The sequence below is a fragment of the Anas acuta genome, chromosome 2 (assembly GCF_963932015.1).
Source record: "Anas acuta chromosome 2, bAnaAcu1.1, whole genome shotgun sequence".
Classification (NCBI taxonomy): domain Eukaryota; kingdom Metazoa; phylum Chordata; class Aves; order Anseriformes; family Anatidae; genus Anas; species Anas acuta.
In genome coordinates this window covers 5,588,952-5,613,133 of record NC_088980.1, presented here as the reverse complement: position 1 = coordinate 5,613,133, position 24,182 = coordinate 5,588,952, and the positions used below count along the sequence as shown (strand labels likewise).

General features: G+C 47.2%; 1 protein-coding gene and 1 long non-coding RNA gene across 4 annotated transcripts in view; one reads left to right on the top strand and one right to left on the bottom strand.

Moving 5' to 3' along the window:
* The first annotated feature begins 306 nt into the window (after positions 1-306).
* XIRP1 (xin actin binding repeat containing 1) overlaps positions 307-24,182 on the top strand; it is a 32,958-nt gene continuing 9,082 nt past the window's right edge. Inside the window, exons 1-7 of one of the 3 annotated variants that reach the window (XM_068673352.1) lie at positions 307-463; positions 1,840-1,976; positions 3,213-3,267; positions 4,223-4,630; positions 5,687-5,768; positions 21,530-21,687; positions 23,171-23,224. In XM_068673352.1, coding sequence (XP_068529453.1) covers positions 1,849-1,976; positions 3,213-3,267; positions 4,223-4,630; positions 5,687-5,768; positions 21,530-21,687; positions 23,171-23,224 — 885 coding nt within the window. In that variant the 5' untranslated portion in view covers positions 307-463; positions 1,840-1,848. Of the gene's footprint in view, positions 464-1,839; positions 1,977-3,212; positions 3,268-4,222; positions 4,631-5,686; positions 5,769-11,361; positions 11,886-17,085; positions 17,214-21,529; positions 21,688-23,170; positions 23,225-24,182 lie in introns of those variants that run through there. The other 2 variants (XM_068673353.1, XM_068673354.1) reach the window with 2 other exon arrangements.
* On the bottom strand, positions 20,159-21,631 carry LOC137852069 (uncharacterized). Its single transcript, XR_011093636.1, has 2 exons — positions 21,506-21,631; positions 20,159-21,361 (listed from the first exon to the last, which is right to left on the bottom strand). It is a non-coding gene; the product is annotated as an uncharacterized lncRNA (long non-coding RNA).

Genomic DNA, 24,182 nt, shown 5'->3' with positions numbered 1-24,182 from the left:
AACCTTTCTAGTTTGGAGGATGAATGTATGACTTTTGCCAGAAACATCCACTTTAAAATCCCCATGCTGAGGAGTTCATTTCTGCTCCACCTCAGACAAGGATTCCAGCAGATTTACACCCAAATCAGAGCCTTGCTGTGGGTCTAGATGGCTATTCATGCCCCAGCTGGGCTCTGAATTTACTCAGTGGTTTTACAGGGAAGGATGAGACCTTAATATTTGGCAACAGGCTAGCAGGAGCAAGGAGGAGGCTTCAACTCCTCCGCTCTTCAGTGCCAGCTCTCCAATTCACACCACCTCCAATCACACATCAGCTTTTAATATTTAATTGCAGCTTTGCCAAGGGACTTTGCCTCCTGTCTTGTAAAGGAGGGGATGAAAAAGGAGTCAGAAGCGTGGTACTGAAGAGCCCCAAGGAGACTATCAAATGGCAGATCTCAGGTGGAGGAAAGCACTCTAGCATGTAAGTGATTTTACACCAAAAAAAAAAAAAAAACCTCCCAGATCAGAGGAGATGGAATGGAGATGGAATGAATTAATATCAGTAAGCCCTTGGTGACTGGGAGCTGCTGTGCTGGTTGTGGGAACAGTTCAGGGTGGGCTGAGAAGAGTATTTCCATGTACTGTGCCTACTGTATTGAAGAAAAGGGGGGCATAAATGAAAAATCAGGGAAGGCTTCCCTTCTAATGGGTTATCCTGCCATGAAGTAAATCCCCCAGGGGCTCTTCACGTGGAGTTGTTTAACATTAGACACAACCGCAAGAATGGGGAATGATCCCTGGACTGTGGGAGGTGGGTGTCTGTGATCTAATAAAGCTGTCTCTTCTCTAACATTGTGTGAAGTGACCTGGGGAAAAAATAAGTAAAAGGAGGGATACAAAAATAAAAAATAAATTAAAAAAAAAAAAAGAAGAATTTCTAAAGCAAATAGTGAGAAATATACATCCTTCTTCCTGGTCTTGATTTGAGATATGTTAAAAGGGGGAGGCAGTGATTCATAAGCTGCTGAGTGTCACCCCAACCCCCCAGAAAAAAAATTGACCAGATCTGCAAGTGCAATAGAAATCATTTATGAAACATATTATGCAAGCAACACAGCTTTTAAAACAAGTATTTTCAAAATCTCAGTGCAAGTATCTAATAATCCCATGGTTTGGATGTCTGTGTCAGTAATTAAAGAGCAATTACGTATAACTTGTAGGTCCCTTGAGCTCTATCTAAATTCAGAAAATGAGCCCCAGATGACCTAATGTACTTCCAAGTGTCAGATCAGTCATCACAAATCCACTGCCTGAGACTTCTGCTGTGCCTTTCTGAAGCCTGGAATACAAGAACATTTTTGGCAGAAGAGGGCAAGAGGTGCTTAATCCTCCAGTTACTGCTTAATTCAGAGCTGATTCATATCTACACAACACTGGAGACATTAAATATATATATATATATATCCATTTATGATGCATACACATAATTTCCATCAAATTACTTTAAATGATTTAAAGCTGAACCTTTTTCTGGTTCTTTCCCCTTCTCTGTCACAAAGCTGGATTGGGTGACCAAGGAGAATAAGAAAATTGATGGGCAGAGGTGGAAAAGACCCATTCCCTGCATTAGGAGTAATTTGACTTAAAATGCATCTTCTTAACCCTATTTTATTTTTTCAAAAGTGAATTTATGTGCTGAGGTTTTCTGATGTATCAGTGAAGAAAGAAGGTTTTTTTTCCATGACTGTTTACTACTTTCCTGACCCCATGACTGGAGAAGGATGCACTAGGGGTTGGCTTTCCATGGATCTCACATTCAGCACCATAACCTTTACCCTCTTGTTCCAACACCTGCAGACAGAGGACATGGAAAAAGTTGAGAAGCTGCGGCCAGCTCAGTCCCTCCCTTTTCTGTGCCATTCTCCAAGAGGCATCCCAGAGCACGAAGCAGTTCCTCTGAGAAAATCGGTGTCTGTCTCCGAACTGGTTGCCAGGTGGGTGGCTATTCTACAGCTGCAGATGACCATAGACCTCTGGAGCTCTCCAGGGTGGACTCTCCTTCCTCCATATCCATAACAGATGTCACTCAGATAAAGTTTTTCCCAGGTACAGCATCCCAGCATTTCACATCTCAAGCTAGAGGCAAGTAGTTTTCTGCCCCAAGTGCTCTTATCTGTTCTACGTTATTGATGCATTATTTAGTTTTGGAAGCCAAGTCCTGATCTAAACCCCAGATCCACACAACAAACTTGCCCGAAGACAATGGCATGGAGTAATTTGCCCTATAACCCAGTGACTGGAACATTCCCAGGTGGATAATTAAGGTTTTTAATCTGCATAGTCTCTAAGGTACCATGAGAGAAACCAGCAAAGGCTGGAGGGATGAGCTGGTTAGGAGACAAGAGGTGTATGGGCATCTCATCCCGTCCTGTTTTCTCTTGAGTGTTTCTAATGAACACGCTCCAAGTAGAGTCATGTTTCAACCCCAGCCCTTTAAGGGATAATTTCTCTCTTGGTTACAACCCATAACTGAGATCAGGTCACAGCTCTGCCAAGGGTGAGACAAATAAGATTAGCAACGGTAACCTCAGCACATCTCCCTCAACGTGAGTGACAGAGCTGCTGTCAGGACGGTCTCTTGAACTTCCCCTTGAGACAGTTTAGTTCTGAATATCCCAAAGCTGGTCGATCTTCAGTGTAAAAAGCCATCTATCTAGCAGGGTCTTGGAGAAAGCTGAAATGACAAGAAGGAAAGTGGTTTCTTCTGCAGAGGTCTCATTCACCACCAGTGTTATGTTAGGGCAGCTAATGGCTTGATAAACCCTTTTAAGTTAGGTTAAAATTAAATAAATAAAAAAGAATTTGATATTCGGGAAAGCTTGACTTTAACAAGCCATTTATTATTAGCAAAGTGCAATAACACACCACTTTTAATCTGTGTCACACCCCTGCAGATCCCCCTCCAGTGGGGAGACCGAGTGCTCGGGGCACATCTGCATAGATCATAGGATGAGAGGGCTTACACTAGATCTAGTGCCACTGCACTGAACTAACCTGTTGGTCCTACAGCCTGACCTCTTTACAGGAGTTTTCATATCTCTCACCCTTTAAAATTACCTTTATAGTCTGGTTTGATATTTTTCTGAGGGTAGGGGAAGCCTGTCAATAAAATAGAAAAACACAATCAGGCTAAAAAGGGATTCATTTACCTTCTTCTGCCTTCCCTGCAGGTACCAGAGCATCCTGGACTGTGAAAGCAAAATGTCGAAGAAAGAATATCCCAAGGTGAGAGCCAAAGACTCAGACAAGGTGGGACAGAGCATGCCCTGACAACAAAATAGTCTGGTTTTTAGCAATTAGAGACAAAGATTTTCCCAATATCTGGTGCTGTTCTGAGGACAGCAGGTCAGATCTGATTCCCTTTTAGTATGTACAGATGGACTGAAACATATAAGATGCTCTAGGATGGGACGAAATCTTCCCATATAACATTCCGATTCCTCTGGAGTGAATAAATCACAGTGGGAGAGACTAATGAAAAACCATCAAGAGGTATAGGACCTGGCAGAAGATTTAAAACCAGTTAGAAAATGAGAGTAGGATCTTGAAAGAAAGGTGCACAAAGCTATTAAGGCACCCAGACATCCACATTGGGCTGACAGATATGACACTGGGATATCTCTGCCCTCCTGAACCAGCAGATGGATGCTTTGTGGGTTAATCTGTGTGTCTCAAATGACTCACTCTAAGCATTTACTAAAGAAAGCTCTCTACCCTAGTGTGAAGAAATCACTTTCTTGGCTCTTTTGACTATAAAAATAATAAAAATAAAAAAATAAAACAAAAAATTATTTCCAGGACAGGATCTTTCTTAAAATGAAATTCGAGGTTTCCTATGAGATGATAGAGAGGGAGACTTCCTGGATGAGGAACCAGTGATCATATTTTTGCTACCCCAAGGCTTTCTTGCATTACCATGGACAAATTAGGAGGACACACTGGAAATAGGCAAGGCAGAAACTTCTCCCACACTTCAGAAAGGGCTTGAGTGTATTTAGGTCATGTCCCTGACGTTCACTTCAGGGAATATAGAGAAGAAGCAAGGGATTATTTCACCCCAAAAAGTTTAAAGGTCAATAGGTATGATGCTTGGATTGAAAGAGTAGGAAATTAAAATTTCAGTTGATCTGATATTGAAGTTATGTATGAGCCTGTTTTGTTGTATGTTTGGGTTTTTTAGCTCATGGAGAGAAGATATCTATCACAGACTAATGGCAATCCAATGGGGAAAAAGTATGGTTTATCCCAAAGCCATCGTGGTGATGTGTCCTGGAGCAAGTCCACGGAGGATCTTCCCATCCATAAGATCAGTGCCACAACATGGAACCTCCAAGGACTCCCAACCCCCTTTGACACTCGTAAAGCCAATCCACAGAGTAACACTTTACCTTTTGCTCCACTCAAGACACCACCTCACAACGGGATTTTGAAGAAGAGAGAAGCTGATACCAGGATCCTGACAACAATACAACCCCTGAGCAGGGAGACCAAACCCCATAGAGAGCCATCCTTCCCTTCCTCTCTTCAGAGCATGCAGAGGATGCAATGGAGCCCCACCACCATCACATGGAAGAAGTCTGCCTCAAAGGTTAGTAGGTGCTCTGCTCTTCTTTGAAATGTCCTCTGAAATTTATTTTCTTTGGGTTTTCAGAGTCACCCTCGGGAGTGGTTGGGCTTCATGGTGGTTGTTCCTCATCCACTGGGCATGGGGGCTGCCCTGTGGAAGGGCAACCATGCCTAGGGATGGGGGACCAGGTTTACAGGGGAACCGTGTTGTGCTATCAGAGCTACCACCAGGATAGAGCTTGCTCTAAAATGTGGTGGGGGTGAGCAACAAATCCACCACAGAAAATCCCTTAGCACATCACCTCCCTGTGGTATGGAGGCCACTTTCTCTATTTTTAAGGTTTGGTAGACTCACCAAGAGATCCCCAATGCATGCTGGATCTCCCTTGAGACAGGTTCTGCAATGCCAGCTTTGGGTGATTTCATGCTATCAGGGACACCAGTCACACATTCAACAAACTATTTATTGCCATGATCCCTTCCCTGGAAGGGAAGAGTTAAAAATAGACAGCCTAGATGGGAGAGGGACCTTTACTAAGAAAGCAGAGGAGCCCCATGAAATCGTTACTATCTGAAATACCAATTCTGGATCAGATCCTGTTTGAAACAGTCAGGTCTATCTCACCACCATATGATATCACCCCAATAATTACTGCTCCACAGAAAGGATTGGTCCTTTCTCTGGGGATACAGCCAAGGGCAACACCAGCCCTTATTGGGTTTGAGATACTGCAGTCATTGTAAGGGCAGGTAAGGGAAATAGATGGATAAACCTGACCCGAAGAGCAGCAACAGTGGCTTCAAAAATCAGGATAGGTAAGAGAAAACATTACTTGGCTCTGTAAACTGAGGGAGGCCTTGCCCAAAGAACTGAGGACTGTTCCTGTGGACAACAAACCAAGGCCAAGGCTAGATGAGGTCTACAGCAAAGAAATCCGACCCCACACAATGCAAGGATGCAGTATTGTGACCACCCCAGCATCTGGAAAGCCTTTGATGGAGTTGCTTTCCCCACGCTGGGGCCTTGTGCAGCTCCTCTCCTCTGTTTAAGAGAATTTACCTGTTTACCCCCCCACAGGAAGGGAAGATCTCCCGTGACAGACAGGTGATCATCTCCTCAGTGCCGGATGCAGCCAGTGACTCAGCCACGGGCAGAAGCTGTGAGTTGGATTTATTTTTGCTTACCAATCGTCATTGCTACTCTACTGTTGCAGCCGGGAAGGGGCAACTTGGTCCTGTACCCCTTCCAGCCCCGAAGGGGCCCGTTGCACAGAGCTGGCACACCCCAATGCAGCTGGGATCTGGGCCAGCGATGAGTCCACGGAGCCATCCTGACTCCCTGTGCTCTTATCCCAGCATTTAAAAATAGCTGGGACTAAACACCAGGGCAGAATTACGTCCGTGTTTAGATTGGGGTGAGTCATATCTGCCTGCACCTCAGCCTTGAGGAAAGGAAGAGGGAGAGGTTCCTTTGTACCTAAGGAGTCTTGGCTGGGCTCCTTTTTGGACTTGGCAGCAGTGATGTATCAGACAGAGTCATCTTTGGCTGAGGACAGGCTATGTAAGTGATCCCTAATGCTATGATATCATCGGGACTACAGCAGGTCAGGGATATTTCAAGGCAGGAGGCATCTGTGAACGGGGAGAGATCCAAGCTGAAGCTTTGTCTGGGAAAGGGTTGAATTTTACCAAAAGTATGTCATCAGGAAGGTTTCAGAGGTTTGGGACTCAAAAGTGCATCTCTCTTGCAATCCCATAACAACTGGATTTGAGACCAGGGAACCATCCTGTCTGCTCTGGGTCTGGAGCAGGAATCTGTGGACCCCATATCCCAGCTGCCGAGGGTTTGTTCTCTTTCTTTTCCTTTTCTTTCTTCTCTTCCACATGAGAGACAAAAAAAAAAAAAGATGATGTGCTTCCAGGATTTGAGACACTGTATTTAATTACCCAACTGCCTGGGAAAACAAGTCTCTTACATGAGCACACAGACAAAAGAAGGAGCTGAAGTTTCCACAGCATCGCTGGGATTTTTTTTTAATATCAAAGCATGTGAAGTCACCATGCTATCCTGCTAAATGCGATCACAGCATTTATTAGCTGCAGTGTACCTTTTACAGCATAAGGAACATCTTTTCTTCTGGTTGGTGGATGGTGACTCATGGTCTATCTTAGAGCCTTACACCACCCTCCAGCCCTTGGCCCAGAGCCTTGCAACAGCAAAGACTTTGTGTTGTCTTGGGCACTGCTTCTGTGGTAGGGCTAGGGCTTGTTTGGGGTGGGATCCTTTTGGAGAGGTAATTGCAGCCAGGAAGAGAGCTGGGAATATGATAGCTACCTCTGATGCAGGCACTGGATTGGCTCAGAGATAGGACTCTAGCTCAGAGACAGGAGATGTAACGATTCCTAAAGAAGCCCAGGAACCAGCTGTCCTGTACCTCTTCTGGGACAAGACTTGTCCATGACTATACATGTGCTGTGCTTGGTCGTTTCCACAGAAGGACACATCAGTGCTCCACATGCCCCAGCAGGTTTTCTGCAGGAGGCTGCTCACCATCACCCAGGGACTGCCCCACAGCTCTTTTTTTTAGGGTTGAGGAGCAGACACCTGGCCAATGCAGTGACCTGGGATGGGGAATGCAGCGTGTTTAAAGGCTTGAAGCCACACGGTGCTCTAAGGATATACAGAGCACAGGTTTGGCCCACTATGAAATGGTGGACACCAGCTTGGCAGTGCTCAGGAAAGCTCTGCTGACTGGCATTTGGCTTATCAGCAAGCTCATGTCCATGAAACAGTTCAGAGCTGAATAATTACACATAAAACCAAAATACCAGTAAGTCCTTTGAGACCATGCTTTGTTACCTCTGAGATACTAAGGGAGTCCTGAGCATTTTGCAAAGGGCAAAGCTGGCTACATCCATTAGGAAAGCCCATTCCCAGGCACATAAACCAGCTGGGCTTCATCCCCAGCCACACTCATGGCATCAAAAGATCTGGAGGAACCAAGTCACTGATTAACGGGGTCCAAAAGGCTATAGTTAGCAGTAATGAGATTAAATTGAGCTGTGAAAGGCTTACATGATCTAACAAAATACTTCCTAAGATGGAAGACTGTAAATCAAGGAGCCGTTTTCCCGAAGGGAAATAGTTGAAAGCTTGAGTCCTTTAATATTAAAAAGGAGAAGGCACCAGCTAATTTGCTGCAGGTATAGTCTCTCGAGTGGTCCAGCTTTAAAAATTTACAACCTGCAGATGAATATTGGCAACCAGAGAGAGGAAAATCGCAGCCAAGGAAGAAAAGAGAGGGGCTCATGTGTGGGCATGCCGCTCCCCCAGCTCACACACATACTTATGCTCGTGCATGTATGCATTGATATAGCTCCGTTATTCAGGGCTTTCAGCTGAAGGGCACGTGAGGAGGATATTATCTCAGTGTCATACAAAGATGAAACAGGAGTCTGACGTGACTGCAAATTACAGAGCATCGAGATTGCCTCCAAAAGTGCCTTTAATTCCCTTCCCCTTTCTATTCTGCAGTCATTTCAGTCTGTACTCACGGGGAATTTTCAAAGCCCAGCAAGGAGGGGAGGCAAAGGGGAGTACAGAGGCGGTGGGCTGCCCCATCCTACAAGCTAGTTTTGGCTGCAAAGCTTGCTTACCAGACAGCAGCGTCCCCTGTCCACCACAGCACCCACACCTTCTGCAAGAGAGTGCGCTGCCATCTAGTGACAAACTTCCATCCCCCTTTGGTCCCAAATCTGGTCTCTGCAGGGACACTGCTGCACGGTGGCTGCCAGACACCATGTCCCTGGTGGGCTCTCACCCTTGGTTCCTCCACAACCTGGGGTCTGCAGCCAGCACCCTCTGTTTGCAGCAAACCAAGCAGCAGGCAGGCTTGGGAGGTCACTGCTAGAACTAGAAAGACCTGAAAATATGGGTTGGGGAATGCTGATTTAAGATAAAAGGCTCTGCTTGCGTTACAGGTGGCTCTGAGTTCAAGGCAACTCTGGCATGTGCAATGGTACAGCCTCCTGCAGCCAAAATAATCCTTAAAAGCTCATTTCCCTTTCACCAGCTGCTTTCTATGAGCATGACAAAAGGGAATTGAATGACAGGGCTCCCACAAGTGGCCAATCTGTCCAGCTTTAAGAGTTTTGTGCATCTCCAATACAGCCAGGGAGGAAGCTTGGGGTGTTCAAGTGTGGGATGTGTCTGGACTCCCAGTTCCCAGGAGGAAGGGGTAGAAGTGGGTGCTCTCCTTCCCCGCTCCCCTCTCACAGCCCCTATGGCAGCTGGCTGGGGGTGCTGGGATCACAGGCATATTTTGGAGCTGTGATGGAAAGGTGCAGATGTTCCTGGGTGTTTGCAGAGTACAGAAGCGCCAGCTCCATCTCATCACACGTGAGCTGTCAGTGCTTATACCTGGCCTTGCTCTGCCTCAATCTGCCCTTTCCTCCTGCCTTTACACCCCTCCACCCACACAAAATAACTAAGCCCTGCTCCACCGTGCATTCTGCCCCCTGCCTGATGCTGTGCTAGCTGACACCTCTGCCATCCAGTTCGTGCTACCTGCTGTGTGTGACAGCCCCAGACATCCCCAAATGATGTCTCCTGTTTTCCTGCCCTGCATCACAGGGTACACTCAGCATCGGTCACATCAGTCTGCACCTCCTCATCTGCTCAGCACCACCTTGCTCACATGCTGCGTGTCACATCCCTTCATGCAGCAGTAACAAGTGTGGCTGTATTTTTTTTTTTGCCCCCCTCCCATTCTCTCCTCCTTATATGGCTAAATTTCATACTAATTTATTTCTTTGCTATGATCCTCATTTATTAAAGGAAGCTAAATAGAAAATGGACACTATTTTAGAGAGAGGCATGGTGGTCTTCCTAGACACCAGCGTTAACAGAGAGCAGGGAACTGCTAACTTGCAGTCTTGCAGGATGTTTAAGTATCTGAACTATGGTAGGGAGGAGCAGGGTCCATTCAGGATCCTCAGTGAAAGCTGGTCGTCCAGAGCTGGATGTGATGTGCTGTGCCATGATATGACATGACGATGTGATGTGATGTTGGTGGGGAAACCTCCTCATTGTGTGTTGACCTAAAGCCTGGATGGTGTATAGCATCCTCTCCATGGACTGATATTTGCAGACCCATAGGGGAATGAGAGGGTCAAGGGCCCCTCCAAACATGTCTGTAAAACACCTGTGAAGGCGTTCAGAGGTAGGGAATCCAAAAAAACTCACATGAGAAAATTGTTACTGGAAAGTTGCTTGGCCTTTTGGAGCAAAGAGCATGGAGACTCTTTGGGACCAGGGATATGCTCCACCAACTCGGCAGAGCTGCTGCTGAGATCTTACTGTGACCAGAGAAATGGGGGCATCACTGTGCTATGTGCTGTACAAGCACACCACAGAGAGGCAGAAAGAGCTTAGAGGAGCACCCCCACTCCTTGTTTCTGTTTTTGCACTGGGGGTCAGGAAAGCTAAGCCTGCTTCTGTGCAGGCAAATTAAACATATGATTTTTGCCCCTACAGTGCCTGGCCCAGCTCAGCTCACATCCGTGCAACTCTCTCCCCCGTCACTGCAGTCCTATGGAGTCTGGCATTGGGTGTGTGGGGCCGTGGGTGTCTGTGGCCTTCACCCAGTGTTTTGTGAGCCCAAGCACCTCTGATAGCTCAGGTGATGCTGGCTTCCATACTTACCCCTCTGCTACTGCTACAGCAAACCCTCATCTCCTTTCAACAACATGTCATGCTTTAGAATCACAGATTCTTAGAAATATTGAATATCCCAAGTCAGGAGGGACCCACAAGGACCATCGAGTCCAACTCCTGGCTCCACACAGAACCACCCCAAAAGCAGACCCTGTGTCTTGATAGCACTGTCCAAAAACTACTTGAACTCCTGCAGCTCAGTGCCAGCACCACCTCCCTGGGCAGCCTGTCCCAGTGCCTGACCACCTCTGGGTGCAGACCCTTTCCCTAACCCCCATCCTGACCCTCCCCTGTCCCAGCTCCATGCCGTTCCCTCAGGTCCTGTCACTGTCCCCAGAGAGCAGAGCTCAGCGCCTGCCCCTCCGCTCCCCTCGTGAGGGAGCTGCAGGCCGCCATGAGGCCTTCCCTCAGCCTGCTCTGCTCTGGGCTGAACAGACCCAGGGAACTCAGCCGCTCCTCAATCATCTTGCCTTCCAGACCCTTCACAATCTTCATAGCCCTCCTTTAGACAATCTTTAATAGTTTTATGTCCTTCTTATGTTGTGGTGCTCAAAATTTATTCAAGCATGCTCCCTAGAAGTGTCAGAAAAGCAAATTGAAGAGAGAGCAGCTGGGCCCAGTTCAAACATTACCAGGTTCCTCAGCTGTATCACTAACCCAGCCCGGTAAAGGCAGATCATTAAAGCCCTGTGCCGTCAGCTGTGTCTGCGCCTGTAAATCACCATGTCCAGGCTTTGGTCTCAAGCTCTGGCTACCACTGTACACACCATTAGTGTGCTAACAACACCACCCATTGCCCAGCTGAGCTTTGGGGATGTTGAGAGCCCTCCATGGACTTAGGACTTTGTTATCATCATCTCTTCCCCAAAAGGTACCCAGAGCACCTCCTGGCAGTGCTGCATCATCCATGGAGGAATGGGTTGGAGGAGGGAGGATGGATCATCCTTCTTGGCATACGCACTTCCCCTCACTTTCCCTTTCCTAAAATATTTTTTTTTCCTTCTCAGTCCTAAAATATTTGAGCAGAAGAAATGAAGAACCAGAAAATGTAACTCATACCTTTCACCTTCCCAGCTTTTCCCTTAAGATGCTGGCTGCGGCCTGAGGCAGAAGGGGCCAGGCGGTGCAGATCACAGCCTGAGGACATGACAGTGAGTCAGGGAAATGCCTCTTCCCTGTAGCACCACTGCTTGGAAGCATCCCCCTGTCCTGTACTGGGTTACGCTGGGTATATTTTGAATGAACAAGTTCTGAAAATAAGCCAGGCCCCCAGACTTTCCCCACCTCCATGAAGGATTGCTAAAACTCATGATTGACTCAGCCGGGTGGACGAGCAACTTCCCTAAAAATAGACCAAGTGGTTCATCCTCTCAACATAGCCCAGTGCTCGGCGATAAAGTCAGCTGCCAGAGGCCACTGGGAGGCAGTGAACAGGACCAAGGTGTGGGGAGTGGAGCAGGGCTCCGCTAGGATACTCTAAGTGCTGCCCAGCCGTGAGTTTCACAGAGATTTTTCCACTGGGACATTGTGACAGAGCTATTGGGACTATCGAGACCTCTCTGTAAGTAATTTCGGGGTAGATCTGAGAGGGGTGAGGTGTTGCATGAATACAAAGCTCTGGTTGATGTGAAAATATAGGGCAAAGGAGGACGCTCAGGACCTTGTAGTATGAAAGGAGTGGTGGCAGCTCATAGAAAGCTGTGGATTTTATTGGCCTAGAATTTGCTAAATCCCCCAAAGCACTGCATGCAGATGGTGGCTTTGGTCTGGTTCTGTGTCATTGTCTTGGGTACTTGGGCATGTTCGAAGTGGAAGTAGAGCATTATATGTGTGTGCTTTTCCCTCCTCCCAGAACATTGAAGTTCCTAGGTTTGAGGCTTAAATTTATGTGTCTACTCGTTCTCTACTCTCAGTGTCTACTCTCTTCCCAAAAATGCGCTGAGGTACTGGGATTGTGGCCCCTGTGATCAGCAACAGGAAAGAAAATAAGTACAGGATTTAGACAAGCCGGGTATTCACTTTGGGGCAAGGGTGGGATAAATTGTTGATGTTACAACCATGTTGAACCATGCTCAAGACTGGTTGCAACACAGTAGGCAGCAAGGACTTCAGAGGGAAATGAGCTTCTCTTCAGCTTACATCCCTGGGATGAGTAGGATTAGGTACGGAGGGAATTTCTTCCCCTTACTCTTCTATCCTAGGCTCCAGGGAGCTCTGAGGAATGTGTTTGTGACCCTGAGCCAAATAAAGGGCTTCAGAAGGGAATCTGCTGGGTTAAGAGCATTAAGCTGGACATACCACTCGTAGTTGTGCTCATGCATGGAGAGTAGCTCCAAAACCTGCATAGCTCCATAGGACGCAGCTTGTGTGTCTACCTCTGCGTATCTCATGCTTGCTGAAGCTATTTAGCTATCAAAGTTCTGTGTCACGGACAAAAAGAGAGAGAGGGGACTCCAGGCCCATGGGTTGGTGCTCAGTCATTGTCTGAAGGGCCTGATCCCAACAACCTGAGCTAAATGTAGTGCTGTTTTTATGCATTCAGTGATGGTTGTGCTTCCTTCTGGGATACACGTCCTGTTGATTGCTGTGAGTACAGAAATTCTTTAACTTCCTCCACTTCCCTCCAGCTCTTCAGTTTTCATCCAAGTTTTTGCTGGAAATTATCTGAAGTAGGTTCTTTTTTTTTTAAACTAGGAAAAAAGGGATCTGGGGTAAGAGAGGTGAAGTTGGTCCTTCAAATATATGTCACTTAATGAGAACAGCCGAAATTCGTGTTCTTGTCCAGACAAAGGGGTAGATAATCCCACTTCTGGCAATTAAGGGATGCAGCATGGGTGGAAATTTGTAGGAATTTCCTTGATTGGATGCAGTATTTTGCAGGATACAGAAGCCTCTTTTCTAGGGGAAATCAGGCTGGGATTCCCCAACTCTATTGCCAAGGAGGATGGAAATCCTTCTTCAGCACCAGCAAAAACCCTAGTTTTGGATCAGAACATAGTGGCAGGAAACTTTGCTTTTAGTACTGTAAAGCCTGGTATTTTACTCTTTTAAAGCCAACCATTTCTCTCCTCCCCCCTCTTCTCACTGGCAGCTTGCCTCATTCAGAAACAAATGGAAATACTGAGGAAACTCAATAGCTACAAGAGGGTTGGGGGGTTTCTCTTTAAAGGATACTGCTCTTTTTTTTTTCTTTTTTTTTTTGGCTCTGGCTCTTTCTTCCAAAACAGTATTCAGATTTCTTGGCTGTCAGTGACGAGGAGCTGACAGCAGCCTGGAAACTCCACGATAAGAATAGAAAGCAGAGGCAGGAGCTCAGCAGCTCCTCGTGCTGCACGGCATCCCTGCAATGCCCCCATATAAACTCCGTGGCGTGGCCAAAAAAATGCTTAAAGATGCTGCAGCCCCGATCCCAGCCGCAGAGGGGCCGGTGATGCTTGCAGCAGACATTCCCAAGGTATCGCTTCTTTGCGGTGGCTGGAGAGGGCTTCCCTTAAAAGGCCTGGTATTTGCGGCATGCCAAGAAGCCCTCTCCCCAGGCATGGGTTATTTCGGTGGGTTGCTCTGTGTTGTTTTCCCTAGGAGGGCTTTGGGGGCAGGAAGTTGCTATCTCACATCGCCTTCCTGCACGGCAGTCCGCAGGGGAGGAGATGCTGGTCCACAGGAGCAGCACGAGCAGGCAGGGGGACACGCAGCTTGGCAGAGGGGTTAGGGCTGAAAATTGTCCCGGTACCAGCACAGTGGGTGAAATGGAAAAAAAGAGGGGAAGAGAAGCAGCTAGGCTGTATGGCAAAATGGTGGTTATCACCACTTCCATGAAAAAAAAAAACCCTGTGTGAATAACAGAGGAAGAGTCGCTGGAGGATACAAGTACAGTACCAGTGTGAGCAGGATGTGCAGTACATGCAGGCTACCCGGTGACACACAGCAATTTATTAAACCCTCACTCAGCTTTTATCAACCCCTTGCAAACAGGAGGGCAACATGCAGAAGGAGGCAATGTCCAGCTGATCATTGGGGCTCCTCTGCCTTCTCCAGGCACTTCATACCCCAAAAAAAGCAGGGGAACTGACCCAGGGAAGGTTAAAGCCCTCTGTAAGGAACGCCAAGCCCCCAGCAGCTGGCGCACTGGGGAAGGCCACGTCCCCAAGCAGCAATGCCACCCGCAGCTGTCTCTGGGCGAAGCTTCTTGGCGTTTTTTTGGTGCCAGGAATAGAGTCCTGCACATTCCTGGATTTTTGCGATGGTCAGAAATAGCCCCGAGCTGCCTCGGGCAGACACCCAGCTCCGCCTGAAGCTAAATTTTCCTGGGAGCTGTATAAATTACCTGGGGGTTGTGATGTGCCTCCTGCAAAGGGAAGTTCAGCTGGCACCGAGGAGCCACAAACATTTGCAGAAGTGACTGAAGTTCAGGGACCATCAGTTTGGAGGTGCTAGAAACAAGACACTCTTCAGTAGCTTTATTTTCCTTCACCCCTTTCCACCCCTTAGACTTGCAAACTCATCTTCATACACATACAAAATGTGATTTGTTCGGCTACCATTCAGTAAACAATTCCTTAAATATGAAATAGCATTTTAAATGTTAGTTTCCTCTTCAACACATTTGCTCTTTAGTCACATTATTTGGTTTCACTCATGCTTAGCACCTTCTCCTGATTTTGGCACTTTTTTTCCAGCCTACTTCCCATCCCAAATTTCATATATTAGCTCTGTGTGCCAGAGCTGCTCACAGGATTGCAACATATGGCTTGCAGACAGTGCAAATTCTCTCTTAATCCCTTTCCAAAGAGAATGGCTTACACTTTTTGATGTGTGTTAGTCATTACATTTATTATCTACATCAGAGATGCCCCCCACTTCCAAATCAGGGATCTATTGTACTAGAAAAAAGTGTTATGAATTCATATGATTTTTGTTAGTTATCTAACTATAATCAGTGGTGTTCTTACCTCTGAAATTAAAATCTCACTTCTAAAGGTAAATTGCTAGCTCATGCGGTTTCAAAAAAAAAAAAAAAAAAGGTGGACCAGAACAATCAAAAACCAGGTGACTTTAAAAACAAAAAAACAAAAACATGTTTACAATTGCTGCTGTCTCACATAATTGGTCAATTCACGGCAAAACAAAACAAAACAAAACAAACAAAAAGCTTGAATTTGAAATCCTCACTGTCCTTTGTAGAACTGAAAATGAGAGAAAATTCTGCGGTTTGCAAACAGAGCAAAGTGTAATTGAGGAGCCAGGGAGTACCCATGAGGATAAGCAGGATGCTTCCGAGCATCTCTCTTTAACAGCGGCTGCCAAAAATCCCGTAGATGCTTCCCAACACAGCCTTGTACCTTGATTTTTCCCATTCCTTTGGAAAAAGCCACACGTGACATTTTAATATGTGCTAAAGCCCTAAGAGCAGGTCACGAAGATGGTAAGAGAGAGCAAGAAAACCCCTTTTCCCCCTAGCACTGCCCTTCCCTGAGGACCCTTTGCCACAGCAACCAGGACCACTCACCCTTGGCAGCCTGAAACTGGGGCAGGGAGGCCGCCTGCCCTGCTCCCCTCAGCATGCATCTCCTCCAGCACAGCCTCCCCAGGACCAGGGCCACCAGAGCCTGGGCTGCAGGCAGAGATTTAAGCCTTTCCCCACTGACCGAGCACCGCCAATGGGATGCCCGGCTCCTGGATTAAGCGGCAGCACCAGTTTCCCAGACAGCTTTTATGGGTGCTCACCCAGCCGCGCAAATCCCCCCAGCCCAGCCGTGGAGCGGCGCCGGGATTTAAGAGCTCTTTTTGTCCTGGGACCGATCCTCTGGGAGGCAAGGGTGGGAAGAGGACGGGGTGGGTGTAATTCAGCACATGCAGCTCTAATATCTGGGGATAGAGGTGCTCAGAAAGGGGGTCTGGCTCTAGCAGGGGACAGGGAGTTTCGAGGTTTCACCAACACATGTTGGAGACAAGCAGGTAGGAACGGAGGACGTATTCACCATGCAGCCTCAATCAGGGGACCCTGCTGGTAATGATCTTCCAACTGGGGGTAACACATGACTCATATCAGGTAGCAAGGAATGGCAAAAATTGCCCCAAATTCTAAGAAAACAACCAGCCTAGAATATCACAAACCTGGGAAACCAGGAGCATCTTCTTGTTGACTCAAATCCATCCTCCTGGAAAAGAGAGTCCCCCTTCAGTGTAAAGAAACTGCTGTTTTCCTGCCCTGATTTCCCAGTGCTAAGACACTCTGGGACGTGGGTCCTTTTGCTGCCACCAGCCTTTGGGTGTTGGGTTTTGTGTCCTGTGCCATGGACTGAACAATGTCTCACGGTGCCCAAGCAGTGCCATGAGACCATAACATGTCTGCACGCCATGGCATAGGACGTGCCAGGTCCACAGGACATGATTAACACAAAATTCGCCTGCAGAGGAGCAATGGGGACTGAAAACTAACTCAAAAGTTTGTCCGCAGCGTTGCAACGTGGCTGTCAGAGGATGCTGCTTTTGCTGGCTGGAAGGGGATGCTCTCCGGAGCACCACTCCCTTGGGCGAGCAAAGGGAGAGCCAGGAGCCTGGCACAACTTGCACCAGAGGCTTTCCCTCTCCCTCTGGCTCGTGCAAACCCCATGCAAGTGGAGCTGAGCTCAGGTCCCGTTACACAACCCCACAAGAGGTGCACCCGGCAGCACAAAGGGCTTTGCTTAGCAGCTGTGTTTGCTCAGGACGGCTGATTTTGGGAGCAAAGCCGATGACATGTGGTTGGCCGGGCAGCCTGGGAGATCGGTGCTGAGCTTGCAGCTTCCTTTTTTAATAGGTGACTCAGGCACTCAGTAGCTCACTGGGGTTGGAGGTTGGAGCCAGGCTACGAAGGAGTGCCGGCTGCGGCCGTGGTGGACACCAACAGGTGGGTAGCGTGGTTTCTCTGTAGGATAAAGAGGTTTAAATAGAAAGCAGAGATAACAGAGCTGCCGTGTTACTGGAGAGATGGGGTTTTCTCAGGGGAAGGAGGGAGAACGCACTTTGCTAGGAATTTGTTTTCTGTTTCCTGGGAATTGGCTCTTAATTGCAGCACAAAGAGCCCTGTAATATTACTTTCTGCAGAAGGCAGAGCAGTGATTTATGGGCAATAGCTGAACATGAAGTGACTGAATTTTTAGATGTGTATTTAAGAGTCTTTTCCCCCATTCTCTTTCCTTTCCCTTCTTCCCCCCATGTCTAGAAAGGTCAGTGAGTAGAGGTGGAGATGAGGAATGATTTTCCCCTATTACAGGGTTTATTATCTCTGAACCCTACAGCTTAGGGTTGATTATCTCAGAACACCACATCTGAGCCCAAGCCTGGTGCCAGGAGGGGTGTACTCTTCCTCCCTACGTTTAGTTGAGGGGAGCAATTTTCTTAAACGGGGTCCCCCAAAAAACAACTCCATCCCTCCCTGTTCACCCAGGGCACAGCAGATGGGGCAGAGGGGCTGCCTCTGGACCTGAGCTGCAAGCATGGGGCAAAGGAGGAGCTGAAGGGACCCCAGGAGCTGCTCCTGAGGGACATCCTTCCCATGGTACACTCAATGTGCAGTTTGTCTGGTGCCAGGCACTGGCACAAAGGAGGGCTCGGCAAGGAGACATGGCAGGGAGAAGCATTTACTGTGTCCTTTGCTTAGACAGCAGCACTGTGGGTGGGAGTCCTCAGGTGCTCTTTTCTTCCCTTTTAGCTCCTGGGGATGCTTTAATGGTCAAAACACTGGGGTTTAAATCTCTGGGGCCACAGTCAACCAGTAGTAAAAGTAGTAGTAGTCAACCAGCATCATACAGGACGTCCCTCAGCCATTTTAATGGATGCCCACAGGTGCCAGCAGAGCCCTTTTCTCCAGCAAGGCAGAAGCGAAGAGCCCAGCACAGGTCTCAAACTGGGTCTCCATGCTCTCAGTCTCCCACAGAAGTCAGATAATAAATAACACACCCTGTCGGCACAGCACCCTTTGGCTTTGCTTTAGCATCTTCAGCTGGGAAGCCCTTGAGATGCTCCAGGTGCTGCTTGGGTGCCATTAGCCACATGCACGTGACAGCCAGGCTCTCTCGTTAGCAAAATGAAGTGCTGTTCTTCCTCTCTTATCTATAATTAGCCATTTAAAGGGTGGCAACAGCCTGTTTCGTCAAGCAGAGCCTCATGGAGCAGTGCAGCACCCGACGCCTGCCCAGCTGCTGCCAGCAGCCCCTGTCTAAGGCAGGCAGCAGTTAATTATATCTGTCATTAAAGCAGAAACCCTGTGGCCTTTCATCCATCCGAGCTAAAGGATGAGGGAAGAGGCAGCTCTGAGGCTGGGCTGCTTTCCACTGCTGGAAAGCTTCATCCAGCTGCATCCGTGGCTGTTCTTTGTGCAGCATCTCCCCACCACGGGCCAGTACAGATAATTTTGGGACAGCAGTGATACCCATAGCCTGGGGTGCAGGGGACCATTAAACATTACCAGCCAAGCTCTAGGAAGTGGGGATGCTTTTGCTAAGCTCTCAGCACTCAAGTGTAGCAGTGCTGGTGTCAGCCAAAGCAGGCTCTCTGCCTTGCTGTGAAGAGCTCCCACCTCCTATAGGGAGTTTTTAGGAGCTTTTTCACTGTGGCCATGCCCTTACCAAGGGCTTGGTGTTCATTTCCCCAGCCAGAAAGCAATTGTGCTTGGTTTTCTTTCTGCTCTAAAGCAAGTAAGGTCGTCTCTTCCCCAGCCCTCACCTTTGCTCTTACTGGGAGGTTTTGCCAAACCTCATTACCTTGCAAGGAAAAAAGCTTCTGGCTTCCAGATGGATTGGACCCCATTTGCCTTTCCAGTAGGCAATTCAGCAGTAGTAGGAGAAAGAAAAAAAAAAAAAAAAAAAAAGAGATTCCCTGGCAAGATTTATCAAAGACCTCTTCAAAGCCTGCTGTAGCTAATTCAGCACATGCTTCAGTGCTATTCTCACAGGGCATGGCCATGTTAAGGAAAGACCATGAAATCCCAAGTACCTGCGCTGGCTGTTACTTCACTTTCCCTTTTTACAGAGGGAAATGTGTGCCTCAGTCCTCCCAGCGAAGGGAGAAGCCCTCTGCAGCAGGTAGGGGGGTTTGTGTTAGCATCAGCACTGTCTCCTTTAAAATTGGGTGTCCCAGCACCCTTGACCCTCTCCTCATTTCTAAGGTGTTGATCATCTTGAAAAGCCGGGCATCCAGTCAAAGTCTTGAGCAGAGGGGGAAAAATGATCCCTTGTAGCCTCAGAGCCTATCTGAAGATGGACCAGATCTGCCCCAGCTATGCCTCTATCTCCACTGGCTATGGACGGATAATTAATTTTGTTTTGGTGTTTAACCTGCAGACAGCAGAAATCAGGGGAAGAAGCCCCATATTTACATGGTGACTTAGGGGGAAAAAAAAAAAAAAGGAAAAAAAAAGGAGAGACATTAAGGATTTTTTTCTGTTTCTTCCCCTCATGTCCTGCTTATCTCTGGCAGAACCAGGCAGCTACGTCTGCAATACTTCCAGCTGCTTCTGCATGGATCCAGCCTTGGTTTTGCATCAGAATGCCTGGGCACCTGCAGAAGCAGCTGGAACCCAGGATGAAAGAAACACCCGCCGGTGTCTGACCATCCCAGTGGGGTCCCTCTGCTCTTATCTCAGTGCCTGCTTGGTGCTGTGGACTAAAACGTCTGTCTCACGGGAACTGGTATTTCGTCTGAAGCACCAGCTCCTGGAATCCTGTTAGCACGTAATGTTAACTGTTGTCACTCCAAAATAAAAGCAAACCCAATCTCCTCTGGTATTTCACAAAAAAAAAAAAAAAAAAAAAAAGCTGGAAAATCTTACCTCAAAACCCAGAAAACAAAGAAAAGAGTCATTAACTTTATTTACAAAATCTCATGGTTTGGGGACTGCGATTTGAGGGCAAAGAACACCGGAACTGCGGCAGCGTTTGCAATGTGCACATATTAAAAAGTATATCAGCCCTTTCCTGGCTGTGCAAAGGCTGGATTTGTGGAGAGCGAGACCATTGTTCAAACAGAAAGCATTGCAAATACCGCTCTAAATCTGAATGCAGCAGTGCAAGCCTGCAAAAAGAGAGAAGCTTCTCGTGTTTTGGCAGTGGTAACAGAGAAACGACAGCTCTGGCTAACCCGGAGGGCTAAGAAGCAGCACAGAAATGTAGGGCTCTCTGCACGTCTGTGGTGGGATATAGGAGGCAGAGCTGGCCATCCTGCTCACGCCTAGTGGAGTGATGCAAAAAAAGTTTTTCAGTGGGGATTTGGAGTTGTCCTGTTGTTGGGAAAGTGATCCCATCTGTATTTGAGCCATTCATTTTGGTACATCCTCATCCTGAGGGGGAGTCGAAGCCAGGGCTCTTAAGGGGATGGAGATCATGGGAGGGAGTGCAATGAGTGGGAATGAGGGAACATGGGCTGGGTACGGGCTGGCCACCCGTGACTGCTCTAGCCAGTGGTCCCTCTGCACACCTCTGGTCTGGCTGATAGCTCACCTCCTCCCAAAATAGCTGTTTCTTCATGAACTAGACAGGAACATCCCCAGCTGGAGTCATCTCCATGGGAGGCAGCTGAACAAAGGCCGGAGGAATGCCAAATATCTCAGGAATGCCATGCTGGGCCCCAGTAGGCCTCACGGGGGCTGGTGCAGCTCAGCTCATCACATCTCTAAGCTAAGAGAAGGGTTCATTCCTCTGGCTCTGCTGCAGACCCCAAGCTATGTCTGTGGGCAAGTCTCGTAGCCTCATCATCTCTTGGTTTCCTGAAAGGAAGAGATGAAGATAAATGGGTATAACCGCTTGTGGGGCATGCTGACAGCAGGGGGAAGCGGTCACGGAGCAAATACAGTAGGAATTGGCTTAAGTTCAACACACATAGCTCCTTCACATCCAGACTTGTTTCGTTTTGGTGATAGCCTCATCTAGGGATGCAGGGGTGGGTGCAGGATCTGTGCCACAGGCAGGACGGTGGCATCAGGCTGCTGCCTGGTGGGTTGCTCTCAGGTCCCACCATCCATTCTGACATGGGGGCAGTGCAAATGCCCACGTTTTCTCCCTAAAACAAAAGGGCACGATGGTAAATTTGGGGAGAGGAGCAACCACCTGGGGGTCCAGGAGGAATGGGTGCGCAGGTAGCAGCTTGTGGAGGAGACGTGCCCCGCTTTCACCATGCCATTGTGCCCATGGAAACATAACTCACCGCGCCCACCGGTCTCTGTTTCAGATGAGAGGACGCGGTCATTTTTAGACATCTCAGACAGCACAAGGCGCATACTCCAGCAAGGACGAGGGAGGTGCTCTTCGCTCTCTGTGAAGGAGCTGTCGGCTCGCTACCTCTCCCAGGCAGCTGCTGCTGCTGCTCACGGCAGCCCCGCACAGCCAGTAAGTGCCGCGGCATCCCAGCTATGTCCCATCCCAGCCAGGGGCCGTGGGAGGGTGAGGGAGAACACGTCTGGTTTCACAACGCTGGAGGAACACAGCATTTCTTTTCCAAGAATGACCAGACCTCCTTGTTTTTGGCATATATCATTTAAATATAGCACATAAATAGCATATAAATATATCATGTCAAAATGCCAAGCTGTAAGAGGTGCTGATGTGCATTGTGTCTATATATGATGTACATGCTGCATACACATACAGACACATTCATATATGTACACATACAAACACATGCCCAAACATGCATACACACATCTACCTCCACTACCCCATGCATACATGTTTGTTCATTATTAGATATCCAATATTTGCATGTACATGTTTGCACACTCACATCCACGCAGCAACACGTACACCTCCGTGCTATACCCATTCCAACGCACAAATCTGGTGGGTCCCAAATTTGCCCCTTGTAGGGAGGTGGAAATGGGAGCATCAGCAGAGGATCCAGTGAGTCATCCAGCCCAAAGTGATCATTGGGTCATAGGATAGCTCATGTTGTACATGGTATGAAGCAGTAAGCTACGTTTGTCCCTCTTGCCTGGCTCTGCTGATCATCCAGGAGTACCATGGGATGTGATTTCACTTCTGGACTTCTGTAGGCTCATCCTTGCTCCCTTCCACTCTCAACCATCTGCAGGGTCCTTGACTGGAGATGCAGTCTCTTGAGAAGGGTTCAGGGCTCTGGACTGGAGGAGTCCAGAATGAAGCACTCCCAGCTGAAAATAAATAGGTGGAGACTGTAATTGGAGAATTACAACTACAACGTAGCAAGTTACAGCTCTTAAAGGCTGCCCCATGATCCATTCCCATGTTGGACTGAGGCTACGCAGGGAACATGTCCTGCTCAGCAATGTACAATAGTCCATACAGCTTGATGAGAAATGTTTCTTTACCAGAAATGTCCCTTCACCAGAATCTATACAAAATGAAACTTTCTAATTAACCTGCATTGCAGTAAGGTGTTCTGGTTGGGAAAGAAAAATAAAAGTCTGAGAAAAAATAATTATTACTATTTCAGACAATATTTTATTATATTAATTATTATTATTTTCAATTTTTCAATGAGCTTTAACTTCACAATTCATAATGCCATTACAAATGTAGATATGTTTTGTCTTAAAAATATTGCCGTATAAAGAAAAATATTGGCCAAATCGAGCTTTGGATAAATCAGGGTGGGTTTTTTTGTTGTTTTTTTTTTTTGTTCCCCTGACTCTGAACAAATGTGTCCAGGTTTCATTTGTCCACTGAAACTTGCAGAAAAAATATTTCTGCTCAACCTGAGATAAGAGCTGTCAGCAATTCAAAAAACCCTCACCTGTAATGGTTTCCAGCTCCCGATAATAGACACATATATATACAGATATCGTATGTGTCTGCCTATGCAGTTTGATGCCATTTTTCCCTGTGTCTTTTCCAGACGACTGTGAAGGACAGCTCCACTCCTTCTTCTGACAGACAGAAAACAAGCAAGGTAAGAAGTGTTACAGATAAGCACCCTTATCTAACCGCATATTTGTGGACTGTGGTGGAGTGTGATTTATACACCCATGCCAGGCAGCAAGGAGTGCTTTCATACTGAATATAGCTATCAGCTGCTCAGCTGCCTTTCCCCACATTTAGAAGTTCTGAACAGATTCAAAAAAATATATATATTTTTAAAATTGCATTCAAAGTATGTTGGTTCATATGAACAATTTGCATTTGACACTTGCTGCGAAATATGCTGATTTTAGTATTCTGGTGTTTTGTCTTGTTGGTTTGTTTTTAGTTTTCTTTTTACTAATGTTCAATACTTATTTTTAGCCAGAACAATCTGTGTGTTAACAGAGTGAAATAACATCGCGCGCCAGTGCTTTGAGCAACAACTAATAATATTCCAGGCATAACTCTACAGACGTAACTCTAAAGGCATGCCAAGGATTAGCAGATCTGTTTACTGAAAGGAAAGCCACCAGGATTATAGTCCTTTTTAGATAATGATTATAGGCTTCAAATACCTTCCCTTTGGATAAATGTCAATCCAGTGCAGGTCACAGGTATTCAGTTCGGTATTCGGCTGATATGTGGTGAAAATTCCCAAGTTAAGGAGAAAAATGCAGAAAGTAAGACTCAAATGTAGGCTAAACAGCCAGTCCAGCCCATCATGACTGCAACTTTTGTTCAGTGCTGTACCAGCATTGCTGTGAAATCCAGCTGAATTCAGTCTGAGTGCATCCAAACATAAACTGAGTTAGTTCACAGGCTAAGGGAGCACAATTAGAGAAGAATAATGCTTGAAAGAAAGGCTTAAAAGAATAGGAATTAAAAGCAACTGCACTGTGACATGATCTAACAATGATATATTGCCTTCAGGCTCCATAGCAGGTGAATTACTCGTTCTTACAGGACAGGCTAAATGTGAGCAGTCTTAAGGGGACATCAGTTAGCCT